The following is a 20,244-nucleotide window of genomic DNA, read 5'->3' as shown; positions in this document are numbered from 1 at the left end:
TTTAAACAATAATTAATTGTACAAAATGGGGGAAACAAACGTTGACAAAAACGGTTCCATAATTCATATTAAATTCAAAAGATAATGAAATAACAGCTACAAGTTAGAGGGAATAGTGATAAAGTGGTAAAACTTGGCATTGATCCACAGCCTCAGACGGATGCGCTCAAGCCTGCCGTGCGCACAAGCTCCGTTGGTAGGATACTATATTTTCAAATTTTTAACAATGCAGTTTAAAAGTTTTGATTTTTATTGATAACCTACATTTACCAACAACAAAATATTGATAACCTACATTTACCAACAACAAAAAGACTACATTTAGCACCAAAAAAAATGTTAAAAAACAAAGTAAATAAAAAAATGAATATCGAATACCAAATTTTCATAACAAATACCTACCCATAGAAACAAATATTCGAATATCCGAATATTTGGGTACAGCCCTAGATAATACATAACTTTGCTTGTGTGGTTCCTATTTGGTGCATGTCTACAAACTGTATGATAGTTCTGCCATCGTGAGGTGAGTGGAAAAAAGTGATCTTGCCTGATTAACCAATAGTTTGGGCAGGCCATTTATAGCATATTTTCTTAAGACAAGCTGCAGGCCATTTGAAACTGGTTCGCAGGCCACGATTGGCCCCCAGGCTGGACTTTGGACATGCCTGACATACAGAGTAGGTCCTCTTCCATGTAGTCTGCCATGTGTGTACAGTAGCCCGGTATGGACAAATCAAACACTGGCTCTAGAGAGGGTCAGTTGCATTTTTGTGTCAACCACTGTAGTCGACCAACACACCTGGCAGGTGGGAGAAGTTTCAGTTGGTTGCAGTTTGTAACCTCACCACTAGATGCCACTAAAACCTACACGCTAGACCTTTAAGAAGGAATCTAAACCCATCATGCACTGTTAAGCGGTCTCCAATCCAAGTAAGCAATGCATAGCGTATATTTATTCAAGATAATTTGGTAACCATGAATATGGGGATTGTACCTGATAAAGCAGGAAAGAAGTTAAACCAAAGTTTTTTATTATGTGTAATGTAGTAGTTTGCCCATGAAACCATGCCAATATAAACAAATATCAACAAAAATATCTATTTTTTTTTTGCCTCATTTCTGTTTGTTAGTCACTTTTTATGGTATATAAGATCCAGTTGCAGTCTTGGCTTGATTTAGTTATTTATGAACTCTTTGTGGTACCAGAAAAGCAACCCTGTCTCTTAGAAATTACATTTGTCTGTTAATAAATTGCTATCTTAATTACAGTTTTTCAGAGCATTGTAATTGCCTGGATTATTTCTGTCAGGTAATTAGACACTGCATTCATGTACTGCGTGGGCTTTGGAAGGAGGTGGCTGGGGAGGATGGGGCGTACAAAGTACAGCACCTTGACACCAGAAGTTAAGGTTTGCATTCGGACTCCTGCCTTAGGTTTAGGTAACAAAAGCACCTTGGTTAAGGGTTAGGGAAAGATAGTGATTTTGAATAAATGTTTAAAAGAAAACATGACTGTAGTCACTTCGACTGGATGCTGTATTGCAAGTTTTCCTATTTTCCGTGGAAAACAGCTGAGATATGTTTTGCTGATATGGTCCCTATCAACATTTTTGCGACTTGCCAGATACGTTGATATGCAACATTTCCTCATTCTATTAATAGTGAAACTAATTTGCTCAGCATTACCTCAAAACGTATTTGCCGTTTCAAATTAGTTGTATATAAATGTAATTTCTGGGAGACAGGGCTGAGAGGAGATACACATAAGGATCAGCAAAGTTCTGTGCACCTTTGACAGTCACTGGAATTGGATTTCCCACGAGTGTCTGTGCAGCAATAATGATGCTGATGACAGTCGCCAAAACCGTCCACTCAGCAAGTTCCCTTGTTTACCTTGTTTACGGCTTGCAGCTCTTGTTTGTGAACACAAACTGGGCCCTAACTAAAAGGCAACAACATATCCATATAGTATTTGATTGTCGACGCAGACACATAACCGCCTTATGTGTGTGAGGAGCCTCGCATCGGTACAGAACACCCTGTGCCAGGGAAGGTGTACTGTAAGCTGGAGAGGAGGAGACATCTGAGATATGTTTAGCTTATCAGGGCCTTCAGTAAACACTGCTTAACACTGGCCGACAATTTATTATTCATTGACTGAACAGATGCCTCAGACCCACTAAGAACCACAGCTCAACTATTCACTAACCTGCTGTGATTGACTGTAACCCCACAGGCCCTGTGCTGTGTTGGCCTACAGCGCTTGTAAGTAGGATTTATATTGCCACTGCAGCACTCTCAGCTATTCACTTCATATCAATTATCAATAAAAAGTCTATCCGCCCCCATAGCACCTATACAGCACCCCCCTGCCACTCACACACAGGTACATCCGAACATCTCACAGCCTATAGCAGGAGATAAAATGAAAGCAAGGGCAGGGGAATCAACACCTCTGAAGGATTTTTTTTTTTTTTAAAGAAATGGTGATACAACAGCAGGGGAGAGCGGTGTTCATAGAATGTAATCTTTTTATGGTTATGGCTCGGGAAAAAAGGCACAGGAGCCAAGTTATTCTGCACTGCGACGTTGAAGTCGGGGAGAAGCCGGAGCAAGGTGCTGATAAGTGAAATGACGAGGGATGCGATAGAACGGGGCCAAAAAAAAAAACGATGGAATATTACTTTTTTTTTCTCAAAAGTGAGGAAGATGTCAGTCATTGCAGGTGCTGAACTTTTTTAATTATAAAGAACTTTAAAGTGACGAGTGTAGATGAATAAAATACACCTCGTTTACACACTAATTTGCTAAGATTTTGTTGTCTCTGTTGAACGTACACTGCATACTAAATGATAAAATAAAGCATGCTGGTTGAACCTGAAGTTGGGACGAAACAAGCTGAATAAACAACTCCTGTGTCTCCAATGATTTAACACAATTGGCAAAGCAGCTATAATTGCAGTATTAGCAAATAAAGAGTTGGGGGCAGTTTGGGGGCATTTTGCCATGATCAGGAGTAAGAAATACTATTATTGATTATTAAATCAGGACCCGCAGTGATTTATACTCTCCTCATTAATTAGATATTGATTTATTACGTAACTTGTTGGCCTGACAATCTGTTGGATTTTGCTATTGTGTACTGTGAGCTCTGAATACTTTTAGTGAGATTAAATATTAAGCCTGCGTTGTTTTTCCCTCCTCATACTTTCTCACTCTTTAACATCCGGCAAGGAAATGCCCAAGTCAGCAGTGGTAAATCAGCTGCCCCTGATAAAGCCTGTCCATATTCCGAGGGCTCCTCTCCTGTTTCTGGGGGCCGTTTGATTAGAATAAGCCAGCCGTGCTGCGCTGCGCTGAACCCTGGCCCCAGCAGGCCGAATAGAAGACTCTCAAGCCAGACTGACAGAGTGGGGGAAAGGGTGATGGAATGGAAGCCAGCAAAAAATAAACAAACACACAACAACAAATTACAGAACGGACAGGCTTAGCTTCAAAGCAAAGCCTGACTGACATACATAGAGGCTGCATCCTGGGCCAGAGAGGGAAGAGAGAGATGTTGGGTGGCAGGAGTGAAATAAAGTTTGTGTGTGTGTGTGTGTGTGTGTGTGTGTGTGTGTGTAGTACAGAAGACATGAGCACAGTGTGTGTGTTTCTTCACCCAGGGAGTGTTGCTCTTCCTCTGCAACACTGCCTCATGCTCACAGTTACAAACAAGCACACTTAGGAGATGTCACGACTTCTACTCTGGCCACAGAGCAACCGCAGTGGAGCAAATGAGGGTTATCTAAATTGCTCCAAGGCAGCTTGACAAGAGTGAAGGCGTCTTGTTTCTTTCTAATGTATGTAGGAGTCCTAACAGTGTGGATATAATATATACATTTATTCACACATTGTCTCGAAATGAATAATGGAGGTTACAGTCATCAGGTGGACAAAAACGTGACTCAAAGTTGATGAAAATGTTGCTTCTTTTTTGCTGGATACATAAACGAGCAAGGCGTCTATTAAATTTAAAGCTTCTTAACACCTTTTTAAGACAAATTTTAAGCACATTTAAGAGTTTCTTGACAAATACCCTCTTTTTCATATTCAAATAAGCAAGTAAACATCAAGCTCAGTATTACACTTCTTGTCAAATACAGAAGTCAGTTATAGGTAAGAACAATTTCCTTCAGGTTAGAGCTGTAATAAATCTCACTCTTAGTTTCTTACACATAGCAATTTAGCAACCTAGCATTTTCTCTCTACAGGTAGATATGACAAATAGGCATTAACTGAGCGGTATTGTGCAACGGGTAAGTATAGTGGATAGAATTAGCATTAGACAGTGTGTTATATAGTATATTAAGTTTGATGCGGGAGAACTTGACAAATTTTGAAATATTTTGACAAATAAAGATACATGAAATTAGATGCTAAATGTTTATATTCAAATTAAGACCTCAATTATTCAAAGTTAAGGCTTATTAATGATATTCAAGGCCTAACATTTAAAAAAAAAAAGGAACTTAAGACATTTTAAGGACCCGCAGACATCCTGAAAAAAACAAGCTAACAAGTTTCAATTTAAAATGTTACTTATATGTCAGTGTTCTCTTCAAAGCTTGTTTCAGTTGCCCCAGAGTGGCCAAAAATATTGATTAGGTAATTGACAGGAAATAATGTGGAACTATTTTGATAATCAGTCAATTGCGTAAGTAATTTGTTAAATGTTGTTTCCAGGTTTTTCACTTAAAGCTGCAGCCACTAATTGATTAGTTGATAACTCAATAACAGATTGAGAGTAGAAAGGACTCTATTATTCAAATCAGCGTAGCAGTATGATCAGAGCAGAGGCCATTTTTATGTGTAGTGTTGCCATTGTAACCACTGTAGCAGGCTGAATTCCTACATAACCAACTTGCAGCAAGTAGCGAACTTACTGAGGTGAGGTTTTGTTGGAACGACCAAATGAATAGTAGAGTAATACTTTTTTTAATTTAGCAATTATTTCCCTGTTTGACTTGTTTCCATTAATCGAATGTTTGATAAAACGTGACATAATGTAGCTGCCTCCGAAGAGCAAGTGAGAGCTGCTGTTCAGTGAACAGCTGAGACGATGAGAGAGACGTAGTGGGTGTTTTCACATCTAACTCGGTGAATTAAAGGGATAGTGCACCCAAAAATGAAAATTCAGCTATTATCTACTTACCCATATGCCGAGGGAGGCTCAGGTGAAGTTTTAGAGTCCTCACATCCCTTGCGGAGATCCCAGGGGAGAGGGGCTAGCAACAAAACTCCACCTAGTGGACGCTGGGCGCCCCAGATTAAAACGTCCAAAAAACACATAATTGAAACCACAGAATATCTCCATACTGCTCGTCCGTAGTGATCCAAGTGTCCTGAAGCCCCAACATAAAAAGTTGTTTGGAAAAACGTCATTTGAACTCTGTTTATAGCCTCATTGTAGCTCTACCTGCTTCTGTGTACACCGAGCTCACATGTGCTCGCTTGTGCATGAGACCAGCGAAAGCACGTGAACACACATGAAGGCGGTGCCCATCTCTCACGGTCTCGCACAAGCGCACACACGTGAGCGCGGTCCACAGAGAGGCAGTCAGAGCTACAGGCTGCAATGAGGCTATAAACAGAGTTCAAATGACGTTTTTCCAAACAACTTTTTATGTCGGGGCTTCAGGACACTTGGATCACTACGGACGAGCAGTATGGAGATATTCTGTGGTTTCAATTATGTGTTTTTTGGACGTTTTAATCTGGGGCGCCCAGCTTGCATTAGGTGGAGTTGTGTTGCTACCCCCTCTACCCTGGGATGTCCGCAAGGGAAGTGAGGACTCTAAAACTTCACCTGAGCCTCCCTCGGCATATGGGTGAGTAGATAATGGCTGAATTTTCATTTTTGGGTGCACTATCCCTTTAAGGGTTTATTTTGCCCAAACCATTGTTGGTAATTGTTGGAACAGCAGACTAACTACCTACGTTGATTTTGGTGAAATTCGGTTGGTTGTTTCTGCCAAGTTTGACTGAAGTGTGTTTTACTATGAGTTAACATGGCAGTTAAGCTAACATTAGATTTATTTTAGTGAACGATTGAAACTTGATTTGGTTGTATTTTTCAGATGAGTACAGAAAATAGCGATAAAATAGGCCAAAACTGAGTTCTCAAACTGGTGAGTGTGACACACTTTACGGCCCACTGACGTGTGTTGTCAACACAACAACATTCTTCATAATATTTGTACCAGTCAAATGACCACGCCAAACAGTTCAGTATCCTTCGTATTTGTACTGTTTCTACGGGTGTCAAATATTAAATAAACCACCAATTGATTTGATCAGTTTGAGTAACTTTTTAAGAATACAAATGTCCAAATTGTTTGATTTCAGCTTCTTAAATTTGAGTATTTTAGGATTTCTCTACGTCTATGACAGTCAACTGAATATCTTTGGGTTGTAGACAAAACAAGACATTAGAGGACAACGTCTTGGGCTTTGGGAAACACTGATCAACATTTTATAGACTAAACAACCAAAAATATTCAACAGACTAATAGACGAGGATAGAATAATAGATAGATAGAAAGATCTATCTATCTGTAGATAGAATAGTTAGTTAGATGCAGCTCTTTTTCCAATTGCTCCTTTTTTGAAGGCGTTAGTTATGTATTAGTTATGACTTTCTGCTTTTTACATCTGGAACCTCCCATCTACAACGGGCTCTCGTTGAGGACTTCCTCAGATTCCGGAGTCACACTCTTGTTCTGAAGCCTCCTAAAGGAATCTGATCCTGTTTGATTCGGCAGTGGGAACCTCTTGCGACCACGTGCCTTTGCTGACGTCGACCCCAGCAGGATTCGAACCCTGGACCTTCGGCATGGAAGACGAGTGATCTAGTTATAGTCCTAATTAAATGTATAGGCAAGTAAGTTGTCAGTATGTGATAAGAAGGCAGTAAGAAAAGCAGTAAATGCCAAAGATATGTTAGAGGCATTTTATAAATAGTGTCACCAATATCCAAGGGATTCTTATCAAAAAAATCCTATTTGTTTGTGTATAACAAATATCGTAGGTATCTGCCTCAAAACTCTGGTATCAGTCTGGCTCTGATGCAGGAGTGTTTATATCTGAGAGAGATAGACCAAAAAAAAAAAAAGAAAAGTACAGCTTTCTTATGTAGTAAAATAAATAACCCAAAAAGTGTTGGGTTGAATTGAGTTTCCTTGTTTTGATCTGTCTCTCTGTCTATCTTTGTGTCTCTGCCTCAGACTTGCAGTGTAGGATAATCAAGACCAGAGATAAGAAACAAGCTTGGTGTATAAGGCTGAATCCACCGAGGGGTAAGAGCAAAAAGGGAGAATTAATGTTGTCAAAAATGCACAGGAGAAAGATAGAGCAGTGAATTAGAGGCCCATATATACACAAGAGGACTTAATTAAGCTATAAGGGGCATTATGGCTGCATGCAGATGGCTAATGCTGCCTTGAGGACACTTAGCATGCCGGTGGATAGCCTCACTGCACAGCCTATTAGTGCTCTGCCGGGCCATTTTCAAATACAGTTCCTGACAGCGTGACAGTGTGACTGATGGCAGCCTGCTCGAGGACCGCTGCCTGGCCCTGATGCTGCGATAGCACTGTGTGTGTAAATTACAGATATGAGGACTGCTTTCTGTTTTGACTTGTTTGTCTGCACCCGCAGAGGACACAACTTCTGACTAATTCCACCGTCCTTGCAGCTTCGGTCTATCACTATCTGTCTGTTGCGGAGTCAATACGGAGAAAGCTGCATTTGGGCAAACCCTAATTATTCCAGACAAAGGCGCTCACCCGTGACCAAAAAAACTGTTGAGCTTTCTGCTAATGGCCCTGATTATAATGTTATGGGACTGTAAGAAACAAAGCTAATGTTATTGAGTTTGAAACGGAGTGAGTTGTTTCAGAGGCTATGAATAAAATGCTAATGATAGCATTTGGGATGTACTGTAAAGAGCTACGGGGGCCGCACTGTCTCTTCTAATGAGCGAAAAGAGAGACGCAGCGTGGCAAGAGAGGGAGATCAAAAATTCATGTGAGGATGCCGTTAAAGTCCCCTGGTTGGCATGTTCTCTGCATGTAGTGTCTTTCAAGCTTGTTAATGAAACACTTTCACCATCTCCCTTCAGCCTACCTTGTTGGTTCCAGGTTGATGATTGTGCCTATTCGGCAGAATATCACACGCAGACATTTGTTTTTGTGACGGCATTCGCAACTTGAGTGCAGTGAGTTCATAATATTTCAGTAATGTACAAGGTGTCTGGCGCAGTTAGAGGAAGAGAGTACAGCGAGGGCAGTACCTCCGTAACAACTTTCTCTTAGCTTCTCTTCTTCGGTTTATACTTTGGGAGATTTGAGAGATTTGGGGGCTATTAAAGTTATTGATTTAAAGAATTTCAAAGACCGTGCTATATTGTGAACCAGCACTGGAGATAACGGAGTCTCTAACAGATACACTACACTACAAAAACTCCTCATCTGAAAGAAACCATCGATTCTGTTATTGAATCCTCAAAACTCACTCACTTCTCTTTAGTCGATTGAGGTTTCAACCTGTTTCCGATACAAATCAACTCGAGAATGTTCCGATATAAACTGTCATTTCCTGATATTATCTCTTACTCTGCTCTGTTCGGAGATAATGTTTCGTTATATATTCCTGAAACAAGGGGAATGGAATTTGAGATCAGGCTTAATCATCTCATCTCGATGCCTGAATTCTTCTTTCGCTCTCAGATGAAATTAAGGTTTAAAGTGAATGGTAAATTACTTGTTAGGATGAATGTTTGCTGAGGTATATTTGGCATTGAAGCAGCAATCTAAAATATCCAGTCTCGCCTCATCGATTGGACTACAATACAAATTATCCTGGAAAAGAACCTGTTATGAAATGCTGGGCTTCGTCCTTTGCTGCAGGATGAATGTCCAGTGCTGATCTTTTTAGTGATTGCCGTCACTTGGAGCCTGAATGTCTTGAGTTTAAGAAATAACCCTCGGGCAACAACTTATTTGGCAGACTGGCCAAACCTCTCACCTTTTTCTGCTGTCTAAAGCTGCTGTCTTTCCTACTTGGTTTTTGTCCTTCCTCCTCTCTCTCTTTTTTTTACCTTCAACCTTTCTCCGTCGGTGCTATTAGCGTACTTGTCACCGTTTCAGTCAGTCATCCTAAAGGACAGTTTACAGCAGCTGTCAAACCAAGACAGCAACGGGTCCTGTATTTCAGTTTGGCAGGCAGATACTGTAGGAGTGTGTGCATGCGTGTGCTTCTCTGTGGGCGTGGAGGCCAGAAGCGATCACAGAGAGATGAGAGTTTTATTGAACAGAGGTGTCTGGCATTCTGTACACAGACGAGCACTGTTGAGTGCCAGCAATGATTGGTGTCTACCTACGAGTTCTGCTGCAAAGGTGGAGATTGATGTCAACCACTGACGCAGTTTAATCAAACTATTTGTTGACTCTGACTCGTCTGCCTTTAAAACATGTGTACTATTTACAGGTCCAGTGTTGTTGATGAATAATAAGACAATGCTGTATAAATGCCAACAACAAATATGATACATCAAGCAAGTTTTTTCAGAAGTTGTACTGCACTTCTAAGGTAGGACATCGAATACCTCAGTGCTCGGTTACAGCAATAGAAATTCATATTCTTTACACTGCTGTTTAGGTGTCAACTTGTACAAGCCTGATGTTTGGAGGTTTACCATAATTGTTGCACAATAAAAATAATAATAATAATGATAATGCATTTTATTTATGGGCCCCTTTCAGAGCACTCAAGGACACCTTACGAGACGCAGTTAAAAAAAAACAAGCAGCAACGTATCCATAGATCATAACATCAGATAATTCTCTACTAAACAGTAAAAGTTAATAAAGTGACTTCATTATAAAATCATCATCAGTGCAGGCCTCAATATGTGTGTCTCTATTAAATCAGACCGAATATGCCAGCTTGAAAAGGTGTGTTTTCAGACGGGATTTGAAAGTGGAAAGGGAGTCAATATTACAATTGTCAAGGGGGAGAGCGTTCCAGAGGCAGAGGGCAGAACAGCTGAAGGGTCTAGAACCCATGGTAGTCAAGAGGGCAGATGGTGATGTGAGCTGGAGTACAGAAGAGGATCTGAGAGTACGGGAGGGTGTGTAGATATGAAGGAGATCAGACAGGTAGGAAGAGCTTGATTATGAGGGGCCTTAAAGGTGAGAAGCAGAATCTTGAAATCAATGCAATATTTAACAGGCCAGTGAAGTTGCTGGAGAACAGGAATGATATGATCTATGGAGGGGGTTCTGGTAATGACACAGGCGGCTGAATTCTGGACCAACTCGAGTTTATGGAGACACTTGACACTATGTGATTCTAAGATGCTTTTACTTGACCAAAAGTTACTATCATGTGCTGTGCTAAAGTTAAGAAATGGCAGACGGACGAGAGAAAGGAGAGAGCAGTGCGATTGCAACCTGTTGTACAAATTTCTGTTTAACTTTGAATGATAAGTTGAAGTTTGTTATTCCATGTAAATGGAACTAAATGTGTAGACATTACACCACAATGGCACAAATCACAGCTAGCGACACAGCTCACTAACTTTTGCTCACCCCCAACTGTTGATGGCAAAATTACATTGGACATCAGTACTAGAGAAATATTGCTCAGTATAGTATCATATTTATCACAAAACTGCTTGTCATATTTATTATGAAGGGTCCACCAGCTAAGGTTAATCTGGCACGTTTTCATTGTGCAATAGTAATGACATAATTAACGGTAGAGAGATAATGATCCAAATGGTGTAGTCTCTATAGTCCTCTACAGTATGTAAAGCTCCCTGGACAGTGAGTAGTGAATTTCAGACAGAGCGAGTGTCTTTTAACATGAACTTCCATTGTCATAGGAAACATATGGTTTTGCCACCAAACTACTTGGTTAGGTTCAGAAAAAGTTAATGTTTTGGGTAAAAATAACTAACTTTGTTACAGTAAGTCATCAAGTATATCATGTGACAGTCAAGGGTCACTGAGGCTGCCATATTCGATGCTCTGGGAATGAGAATGGGTCGCCTGGCGTACCCACATGGGCTAATTTTAGTGATCATCAGGTCTCTTCTGTAGTGGAATTGACATTGTATAAACATTCATGGTCTTATTGTGATGGCCCATCAGCAGATAGAGACATGACATACATTGTTATAGTTACAATGTTATACTTATTCGTTGTGCAAAGTATGAAATGGTACATCGGGCGATTCTGTTCAATCTAAAGCCAATATCGGCTTATACCAATGACATGCTGATATTAAAGTGCATCCCTAGTCTCTACCTCAACAGTCATAAAGAAAACTACAGTCAGAAAAGATTTCTCTACTTCCATTACTCTCTTGTTAGAGTTTGTAGAGTTTTGATACTCCACCTAAAAACCTATTTATTTTCTCCATTATTCGGCCAGTCTTATTCATCATTAGAGGAGTGACCCAGTGCCTTCTCATCTTTTGTGATTATAAGTTGGTCAGTCATCGTCGGAGCAAGTTCACAGCTGTTTGTCTGAGTGAGTGAATGATTGTCTGCCAGCTTTGTTTGCAGCCAAACTGTGTTGCCTTTTGTTGTTTCTGCTGTTAAAGTACCAGATAAACATTCAGCTGGTTTATGTTCTTATTATGTTATCAATATACTGTATATACTGGCCATTAAGTGCGCCTTTACAGTTTCTGAGACACTTACTTGACAAGGCCCCAAATTTCAGCAATAAAGTTGGTGATTAAATGCTCAGATCAATGTTAAAATCACTAAATGACTGAAGATAATTGAGCCTTGGCTGTCAGGGAATCCAATTTAGTCTCAAGATACATTTTAAAGACTTTATCTTGATGGTTTTATCCATCTCAATTTGGACTGTAGTATTGTTATTGCACAGTATCTTTGTCTTATGTCATTATCGTTATTGTTGCATATATTTTTAGATATTGCTCCACTGTGACTATCATTAGAATAATTTGTATAAGTGGTAATCATAAACATAGAGGCTGGGTCCTCTTTTTCTTTTAATAAATCAAGTTGCACTAAATGTATTTGAAATGCAACATTTAAAATTGTTGTATTTCGAGTTCAACACTTTATTTGATTTCAGTTTACTGATGCATTACGCTACACCTGGTTTGTCTTTTTATTTAAAGAAAACTTTAATTCCAACATTGACAAAGTGCGCTGCTCACTTTTGAAAAGACATTAAAAGTTGAAAAATGTAGTCAAAGCCTAAAGGCTACTCCACCGGCCAGGAACCATAAATAAGCGGTGAACTGCAGCCTCACCAAATTGTCATAATAAAAGTTTATGAAGAGCTTGAGGGCATTTGATTTTTTTAACGTGGCCATTATCAGCAGGGAAAATTAAAACTATTCTTATCTCTTTGCAGCATACTGAATGGTTTTCCTTTCATTTTGGAAAAACAATTTACATCATCATTATCATAATACAATTAGCAATCTTAAGCCACTTGCCAATTCATCCATGTTTGGACCGTCTAAATCCAAACTCAATTAACTTCTCAGTCAGCAAAGTCTGAGAGCTGTATTAACCAAATTACTGACAATTAAAAAAAGCAAGCTTTGTGTTAAAAATACTTAAGCCTGGCTTTTCAAGGGAGTGGTTTTGTTAGATTTTCTTCCATCACTATCAATAAAGAGTGTAAATGGTTCTTACTGTGCCACGTAGAGGTCAAATGCTCACGTCAGGGGACAATCCACAATGAACTGAGGGGTTATTGAAGAATAACCCATGATGTAGAGGCTAAGAAGCCCTCAACAAAAACAGAGGATTGTTCTGTTGTTAGTCATTGAGGAGATAATCCTGCTTACGTGCCCAATATCAAACAAAGAGTTTATTAATTTCCTGTTCATATTGTGCGAAAATATGTTCTCTAAATAGAAACATTATGTTTGTTCATTATCTTTGTTCCTCCTCGGATAAATGTTAGAGTATTTGTTCTACAAGTGGAAGAAGCGGTTGCTTAGTGACAGCCAAAATTATCAGTCTTGGAAATGTTGTGTTAAAATTTTTACATTGTTTGAGGTTTACTCCATTCACTTCATCTTCTTCCTCTTTTTTTTCTACAGTTAGGAAAATAGGAAGTATTAGGACAGTGACACATTTTTTATTGGGTCGGCTCTGTACTCAGCGTACTGGATTTGATCTGATGTAGTGACTGTGATGTGGAGTCTCATCTTCGATTTGAGGGGGTTTATATAACCACATCAGAAAGGTCTTTTTATATAGTCTGCCTATTTTGGGGGGAATTTGAGATGTTAACAGCTGAAGTGAAGCCATCTTATATGATGTTCAGTAAAAGAAATGATTTGTATTAAATGAGCTCTAAAGTGTATGGCTGCTAGATGTCACCAGACATTGATGCTCTACTTTTTGCTTCTTGCCTTCAGTCTCGTCATCAGCACGTTAAAAGCATGCTCAGTTGGATTTAGGACAGCTGACTCACTCAGCAGCCAGTCAAAAGCAATCCAGTGTTTGGTCATAAATTGATCCTTGGCTGTCTTGTCTGTATGTTTAGGATCATAGTCGCGGGGCTGCCACACAATTAAGACGTGAACACCCTCAAACACTCGTTAACATCAAGGCTCTATGCTAACTTGTGCTCTTAATCAAACATTTAGGAGCACAGTGAAAAAGTTCAGCAACAAACAGTGTCATTCCCATAGCATTAAATAACAACACTTTGTCATGTCCCTCGGCTTGTGGCATTGAAACCAAAGGCACCCTTTAGCGTCTTTTATGAGACGCATCGTGCTTTCAAGAAACACGAATGTAAACTCATCCATGGCATGCTGAGAGTAACTGATGAAGTAAAAAGAGCAAGACAGTCTATGTAGGTTGGGAAGGAGGGGACTTTCACCTAGGAGACCGCTGTTTGTGTCACTTGTGAAACCAAAAATCAGTGTTGTTTCAGAATAACTGTTTGAATAACTGCACTGATGTCAGTCACTTGTTACGTAACCAAATCTAACCAAGCAGTATTATTGCCTAAACCAAACCTGACCATTTCACAAAATTAACTACATGTTACAATGTGTTTCAGCTGTGTGTCACAAAGCTACACTAAACAGTGCCCTGTTTGATGCTGTGAGACGCCGACGGATGGATAAGAGCATCAGTATTTTATAACCTGGGAATAAGAACAGGGTGTATATTTATACTGCACGTGTGTGTGTGTGTGTGTGCGTGCGTGCGTGTGTGCGTGTGTGAGCTCTTTCTCCATGTGTGCAATAAGGATTTGAAAACAAGTGGACTATGACAGTATTGTATCTAGACCCCAGCAGTGAAATGGAAGTAATTAGATATACTCAAGTACTCTTTGAAGTTCTTGTACTTTACTTAAGAATTTTCATTTCATGCTATTTTATACTTCTAATCTACATCTCAGAGGCAAATCTTGTACTGTTAACACTTATGTAACAGCTTGAGTTACTTTGCAGATTTTGACTAATAAATTCAGATATATTACCATGGATGAAACTGCCCAGCAATATATCAAATAATTAACATCAGTACCGCCTTTACCAGCTGCAACATTAAGGTGATGAACAAATGAATGTCGGTGTAGTAATAATTCTAATCTAATAACATTTATTAATTTGAAGTGTGTCATTCTTTATAATGAGTAGTTTTACTGATGCTGATACATTTTGAATGCAGGACTTTTACTTTTTACTTACGGCTTGTGGGCCTTCCAGTTTTTGAACGATTAGCAGCGATGGGGAAAAAGACCACAGTACGATGTAATTTTCTTGCACTCTGTGCTTTCAAATGATTTTTCTAGTTTGCACACAGCTGTTTTTGGGAGTAAATGTGAGTAAACACTCCCCCGTTGGCATTCTAATTTTTATTCACTGTTTAATCAATGTTATACACCATGGTTGAGTCCTGTTGAGTTATGATTTGATTTTAAAAGATGAATCAACATTGATTTTGCAATGTTGTTTCATAAATGTTGAAGCAGTTCTTTCTGAAGTTTCAATGAGGATTTATAAGAATTTTGTTAACCTTTTTACAACCATCAGAATTAAACATTGTTTCAATGTTTTAATGCTGAAACAACCACAGACATAATTTCAACCACATTTCAGTGTTGAAGATTGGTCGTGTGCCAGCTGGGTTGTAAAGCGCTGAACACGAAAGCCAGCACTTTAATAGTCATTATTTCAAAAACCATTGTGCTTAAATGGAGCCAAAGGGATGAAGAATACCAAATACTTAACAGGCACACTTGGTTACCAGTTTCCAAGACACGACCCAAACTATGTTTAGTCTAATCAGGTTAGTTGGGTTGGGTTGTGTTCCTGCAGGTCCAGCTGTGGAATGTAACCACTGTATATATACATTTATTCAAGTATTGTACAACAAGTCATTTCATGCAAAAACACCCAAAATTTCATGGGTCTAGCTTCTTAAATATGAGGATTCTGCTTCTCCCAAAGTAGTTTAACAACTGTAATTTATTTTAAGTGACTTTTGGTTGGACAAAGAAGAATTGTGCTGGTGTTGCTTTGGGGGTCAGCATGATTGTGAAGGCATTTCTCACTATACTATACTAAAGTATACCTTTTAAGTTACATTTTTAATGCATGACTTTTACTTTTACATGAGTGTTTTTACAGTGTGGTATTAGAACTGTAAGTGTAAGATCTGAATACTTCTTCGTCCACTGCCAGGTCTCAGGTCTGTGTGTCGATATCTAACACCTGAGGGCCTGAGCAGACACTCGCTATCTGCTTTGATCACGTGATGTGACATAATCATCTCAGGAGGACAATGTGATTTTTGAGGTGAGATGGAGAGCGTGAACCTTGAGGTGCTGGAAAATGACATTTATGTGACAAGGTCTAATTATCTTCTTGACTCTAGTAGGACCAACTCCGACTGTCCTTGGGTCTTTCTCAGATAAGGTGTCTTCTTTTTAATAAAATGTGTGCTTGTATGGTTTGAGTATGTTTTCCATTGGGCCAGTTTAAATTGGTCTCTGGTTGACCCAGACAGGTTGTTATGTTCGACTTTGAACAGATGGACCACTGGTGCAATATTCATATTGCTTCTGCATGTTGATTTAGACGGATGATGTCAAACCTGCCAAGTATTTGGAAAATACACACGCTGTCCAGCCAATCAGAGCAACGTACTCTGGTCGTGGTGCAGTCCTGCCTTAACCTCCATCAATACAAATTTCACAATAACTCAGTGAGTGATTTTCAACATTTGCAGGTGCACAATGTCCGCGCACACACACACACACAGACACACACACACAGACACACACACACACACACACACACACACACACACACAAGCTTCCAACTCCCACAGCTCAACCACCCACTGCTCACCATCGCCAGTGGCACGATGCCACCTAGGTCCTGCGGTGCCAGGCGGATGAGTGTCGGCACCTCACTGGTCAGGGTGCGGGTGAGCGGATATTCCACCTGCCACGTCACCTCCCTCCCCCCCTGAGTCACCATCAGCCCGTTCACCTCCAGGTCCACCTGCAGCACACGCTGGTAGCCTGCTCCCTCCACCCTGCGAGAGGAGAGACGGAAAAGATGTGTGTCAGGAGCAGATTTAGATAAAAGCGCAGGGCAGGGGAGGCAGAGAGAGATAGGTGGCAATCCCAAAGACACAAACCGAAAGGATAACGACAGAAACAAGGTGAGAGTCAGAAGGGATGAGAGGGTAGCGGGAAAATAGATGAGATAAAGAAAGGAAATGCAAAAATAAAACCATGGAGTAATGTGAAAACAACAGGAAAGTACAACAAAGGAAGACAGGGGGACTACGAATGAAGGGAAAGAGACATGAGGAAATTAAAATAGGGTGAAGAAAAAATAGCAGCAGAAACAGGGAGGAAGAAATATGTTAAATAAGGTGAAAAGAGAGAAGTAAAGTAGACGGGAAACCAGTCTTTACTGTCCATTAACAGGAGTGAAAAATACTGAAAAACAGACGCTGAGAATTAATTGTACCTTTTAATCAGCAAACATGTAACAGATATAATATATGTAGAGGACGCTCTTGCAGATGTTGCATAGGGATATGCTATTTTTTAAGCAACGTATCCCTCATCTCACAATCTGATATGAAACTAATCGCGGCGCAATTGAAATTCATTCTCACATCCGCACAGAACCATGATGTTGGCAAAAAAAAAAAAAAAAAAAGCAATTTATTTTTTTCCTGTTGCAATATGGAGCTTCTCTTGCAGAGATTGCCAGGGCCAAGCAAATAATTTTCTCTCAGCTGATGGAGATGCAAACAAAGCAGAAAAAACAATGAATGCGAAATAAAATCCTCCAAACTTATTTGATTTGCTCAGCGCTAGGTTTGATCAAGCTGCTGCCTCTCCCTCAGGTGTTCTTTCTGACAGTCAAAACTCGATGCAACACCTTTTCCAACAGCTCCGCGCAGATATGCATGCTGTCATGAAAAATACAATTCGCACTCGGGGATCTGGAAATGGCTCACATAGGCAAACATTCATGTTTTGTAACGCCACTTCTTAAGATGGCTTTAGAGACAAAAGTTAAAGGCAATTCAAAGAGGAAATAGATGTGTCTCAGGCTTTGCTATGAAGTTCTTTTTAATGTATACCCTTTTTATTTCTGTTCTGAGCAGAGTGTTTGCTGTTTGGTCGTCACACAATTAAAACAAGCCTGGAGAGAGCCCAAAGTGAGCATGAGGAAGGGGGGTGTTGGGGGTGAGATCCAAGGTTTTCCTTGAACATATTTTGGCCAAGCTTGTATTTAAAACTCCCCCAACTCCCTCTTATGTGTTCACACTTCAGACACCAGTCTCACTTCAAAGTGCAGATTTAAGGACCCACTCTGGTAGAAAAGTATAAGGGAGAACAGTTTGGGAAGCTGAAAATCAGAGTGGATGAAAACAGCTTGAATAGCAATTCTGGGTCAGGCGGAAAAGCTTTTCTGTTTCAGTGGGTAATGTTCTGAATTATACTAAATATGTTTCCAAATGCCACTGAGAAGCTTTGGCTCAGGGCGCTAGGAGGTGAATATCGGTGCGCATCTGGCCACACAGTGAGCGCTGTTGAGACATAATTCTGTTTGAACACAGAGGAATTATACAGGTGAGTTGAGGTGTAGTACATCACAGTTGGTGGTGTTTTTCTATTTCTTTTTTTTATTATATCGTATTATATCGTGACTTCACACATTCATAACAGTTCCTTCCATCAAGAAATACACCTAACCAACCAAGAGATGTGATCACATCACTCTAGTTTTAGCCTCTTTACACTGGCTGGCTCACACTAGATTTTACGATTTTACTGATTAATTTCAAGGCTCCTCATGGTCGCTCACCCAGCTATATCTCCAACCTCTTAGTACCGTTCACGCCAGGAAGTACTTTGAGACCCTCAGGTTCCAGAGGCCTGGCTGAAAACTAACAGGGACTAAAGAACGTTTGCTGTCAGGGCACCGAGGCTCTGGAATAGTCTGCCTGAGGAAATCAGGTCGGCAGTCAGTGGTCCCTTTTAAGTCCCTTCTTGAAACATATTTTTATCTGAGAGCCTTTCCTGATTTTACTTGAGTTTTAAGTTTATTGAAGGCTGACTGAAAAGTTTTGAACCTCAAGGAAACAAAACGAGATACAGATGTTTCAGTGCTTTCAGTGCCATCTTCAACATGCTTGAATTCTTGTACCCAGCGTTTGACTGTATAGCATATGAGGAGGCATTGTCGTGAAATATTGAGCATATCATGGTGGATTTTAGATGGTGACATTCTTTTGAGATGAAGATATTTGATCACAGCGCGATACTGACCACTATTCACTTCAAGAATCCGCAAAAATAAAACAAAAAGAGTCGGAAACATGAACATGGTTATGATAATAAGGAAAGGTGGTAGATTATTAAAAAAAAAAAAATCATATGGCTTGCCTAGCTGCCCATTTTCTGGGCTAGGCTCCAAACTTTTCAGTCCCCCCTCGTATACTGTCTTTTTTCTTAGTTTTTAAATACTTAAGTGCTTTTATCAGTTATTTTATAAGTTGTTGTTTTCATGTCTTGTCTGTTTTAATTATTGACATGCAAAGCTCTGACTCTGTTTATCAATTAAGATTATTATTTTTATTGTAAATATAACACATAGCTTCATCTGTCATTTTGCGCCATTGTCAAAAAACAATCAAAAAACACAAGTACATTACACCATTGCACTGTGCAAGCTGTTTTATCACTCTGATAAACACTGGAGGCACCGTAGTTCATGTTCAGATGCCAAGTGCATCATCCCGCTGCCTTAAATACTCAATAAAGCACCACATGTGTATTAATCCACGGCTGAAAATAGTCCCCAACAACTCAATATTTACTCCTGTAAAAAATACAGTGCCGAGCTGCTGAAGGTAATTACAAAGCCTTATTTTGAAGATTATTTTTTTGGACTTTTTGCCTTTAATGGAGAGGACAGATTGAAATGGGTTGAGAGAGAGAGAGAGAGAGAGAGTGGGGGTTGACATTCAGCAAAGGGTTGCAAGCTGGAGTTGAACCTGCGACCGCTGCAGCGAGGCATCGCCTCTGTACATGGGTCGCTGGCACCATCCACTACGCTACCGACGCTCCTTTGTCACCTGTTTTTAAAGATTTTCATCTTCAGTAGGAACACGGGGCTGAGCACCAAAGGCTGAATCATGATGTTGGAAAGTGTTGAGAGGCAGGCTCTCTAACATATTATTGCTTTTGGTCTTTTGATGGGTCCCCAGTTGGATTTAAACTGGGAATGCTCAGGTTCATGGTCGGCATCCTCGACTTTACAGGGTTGACTTTAATAGAATGTGTTGACTGTAAGAAAAGTATTACATAATGCCAGACTCATCTACTCATCTTCTGATCTTCATGACTTAGGTTTATTCAGTTTCCAGTTTTCAACAACACCAAACCACCTCCAAAAAGAAAAAAAAATCACAGGAAAACACCAGGCAGGAAAAAAATAAATAAATAAAAAAAATAAAATCGGAAAGTATTGACCTATGCCAGTAGACAAAATAGAGACCAATAAACCATAATGATAAAAACCATTGTACCAACATGACATGTAAGTAAACTTGTCAGAGTCCAATCATACCACTGTTAAATGTCCACTCACAGTCCTTAACAGATACGTGTCAACATAGTGTCCATGTATTAGTGTTCATA

At 39.8% G+C, this 20,244-nt stretch overlaps 1 protein-coding gene across 1 annotated transcript in view; it reads right to left on the bottom strand.

The window, feature by feature from the left end:
• Nucleotides 1-20,244, bottom strand: part of si:dkey-112m2.1 (transmembrane protein 132C) — a 230,693-nt gene that overhangs the window by 48,161 nt on the left and 162,288 nt on the right. Inside the window, exon 5 of the mRNA XM_050053566.1 lies at nucleotides 16,421-16,610. Coding sequence (XP_049909523.1) covers nucleotides 16,421-16,610 — 190 coding nt within the window. The remainder of the gene's footprint in view (nucleotides 1-16,420; nucleotides 16,611-20,244) is intronic.

The sequence above is a fragment of the Epinephelus moara genome, chromosome 9 (genome assembly GCF_006386435.1).
Source record: "Epinephelus moara isolate mb chromosome 9, YSFRI_EMoa_1.0, whole genome shotgun sequence".
NCBI lineage: Eukaryota > Metazoa > Chordata > Actinopteri > Perciformes > Serranidae > Epinephelus > Epinephelus moara.
This window is presented reverse-complemented; position numbering and strand designations above follow the sequence as displayed.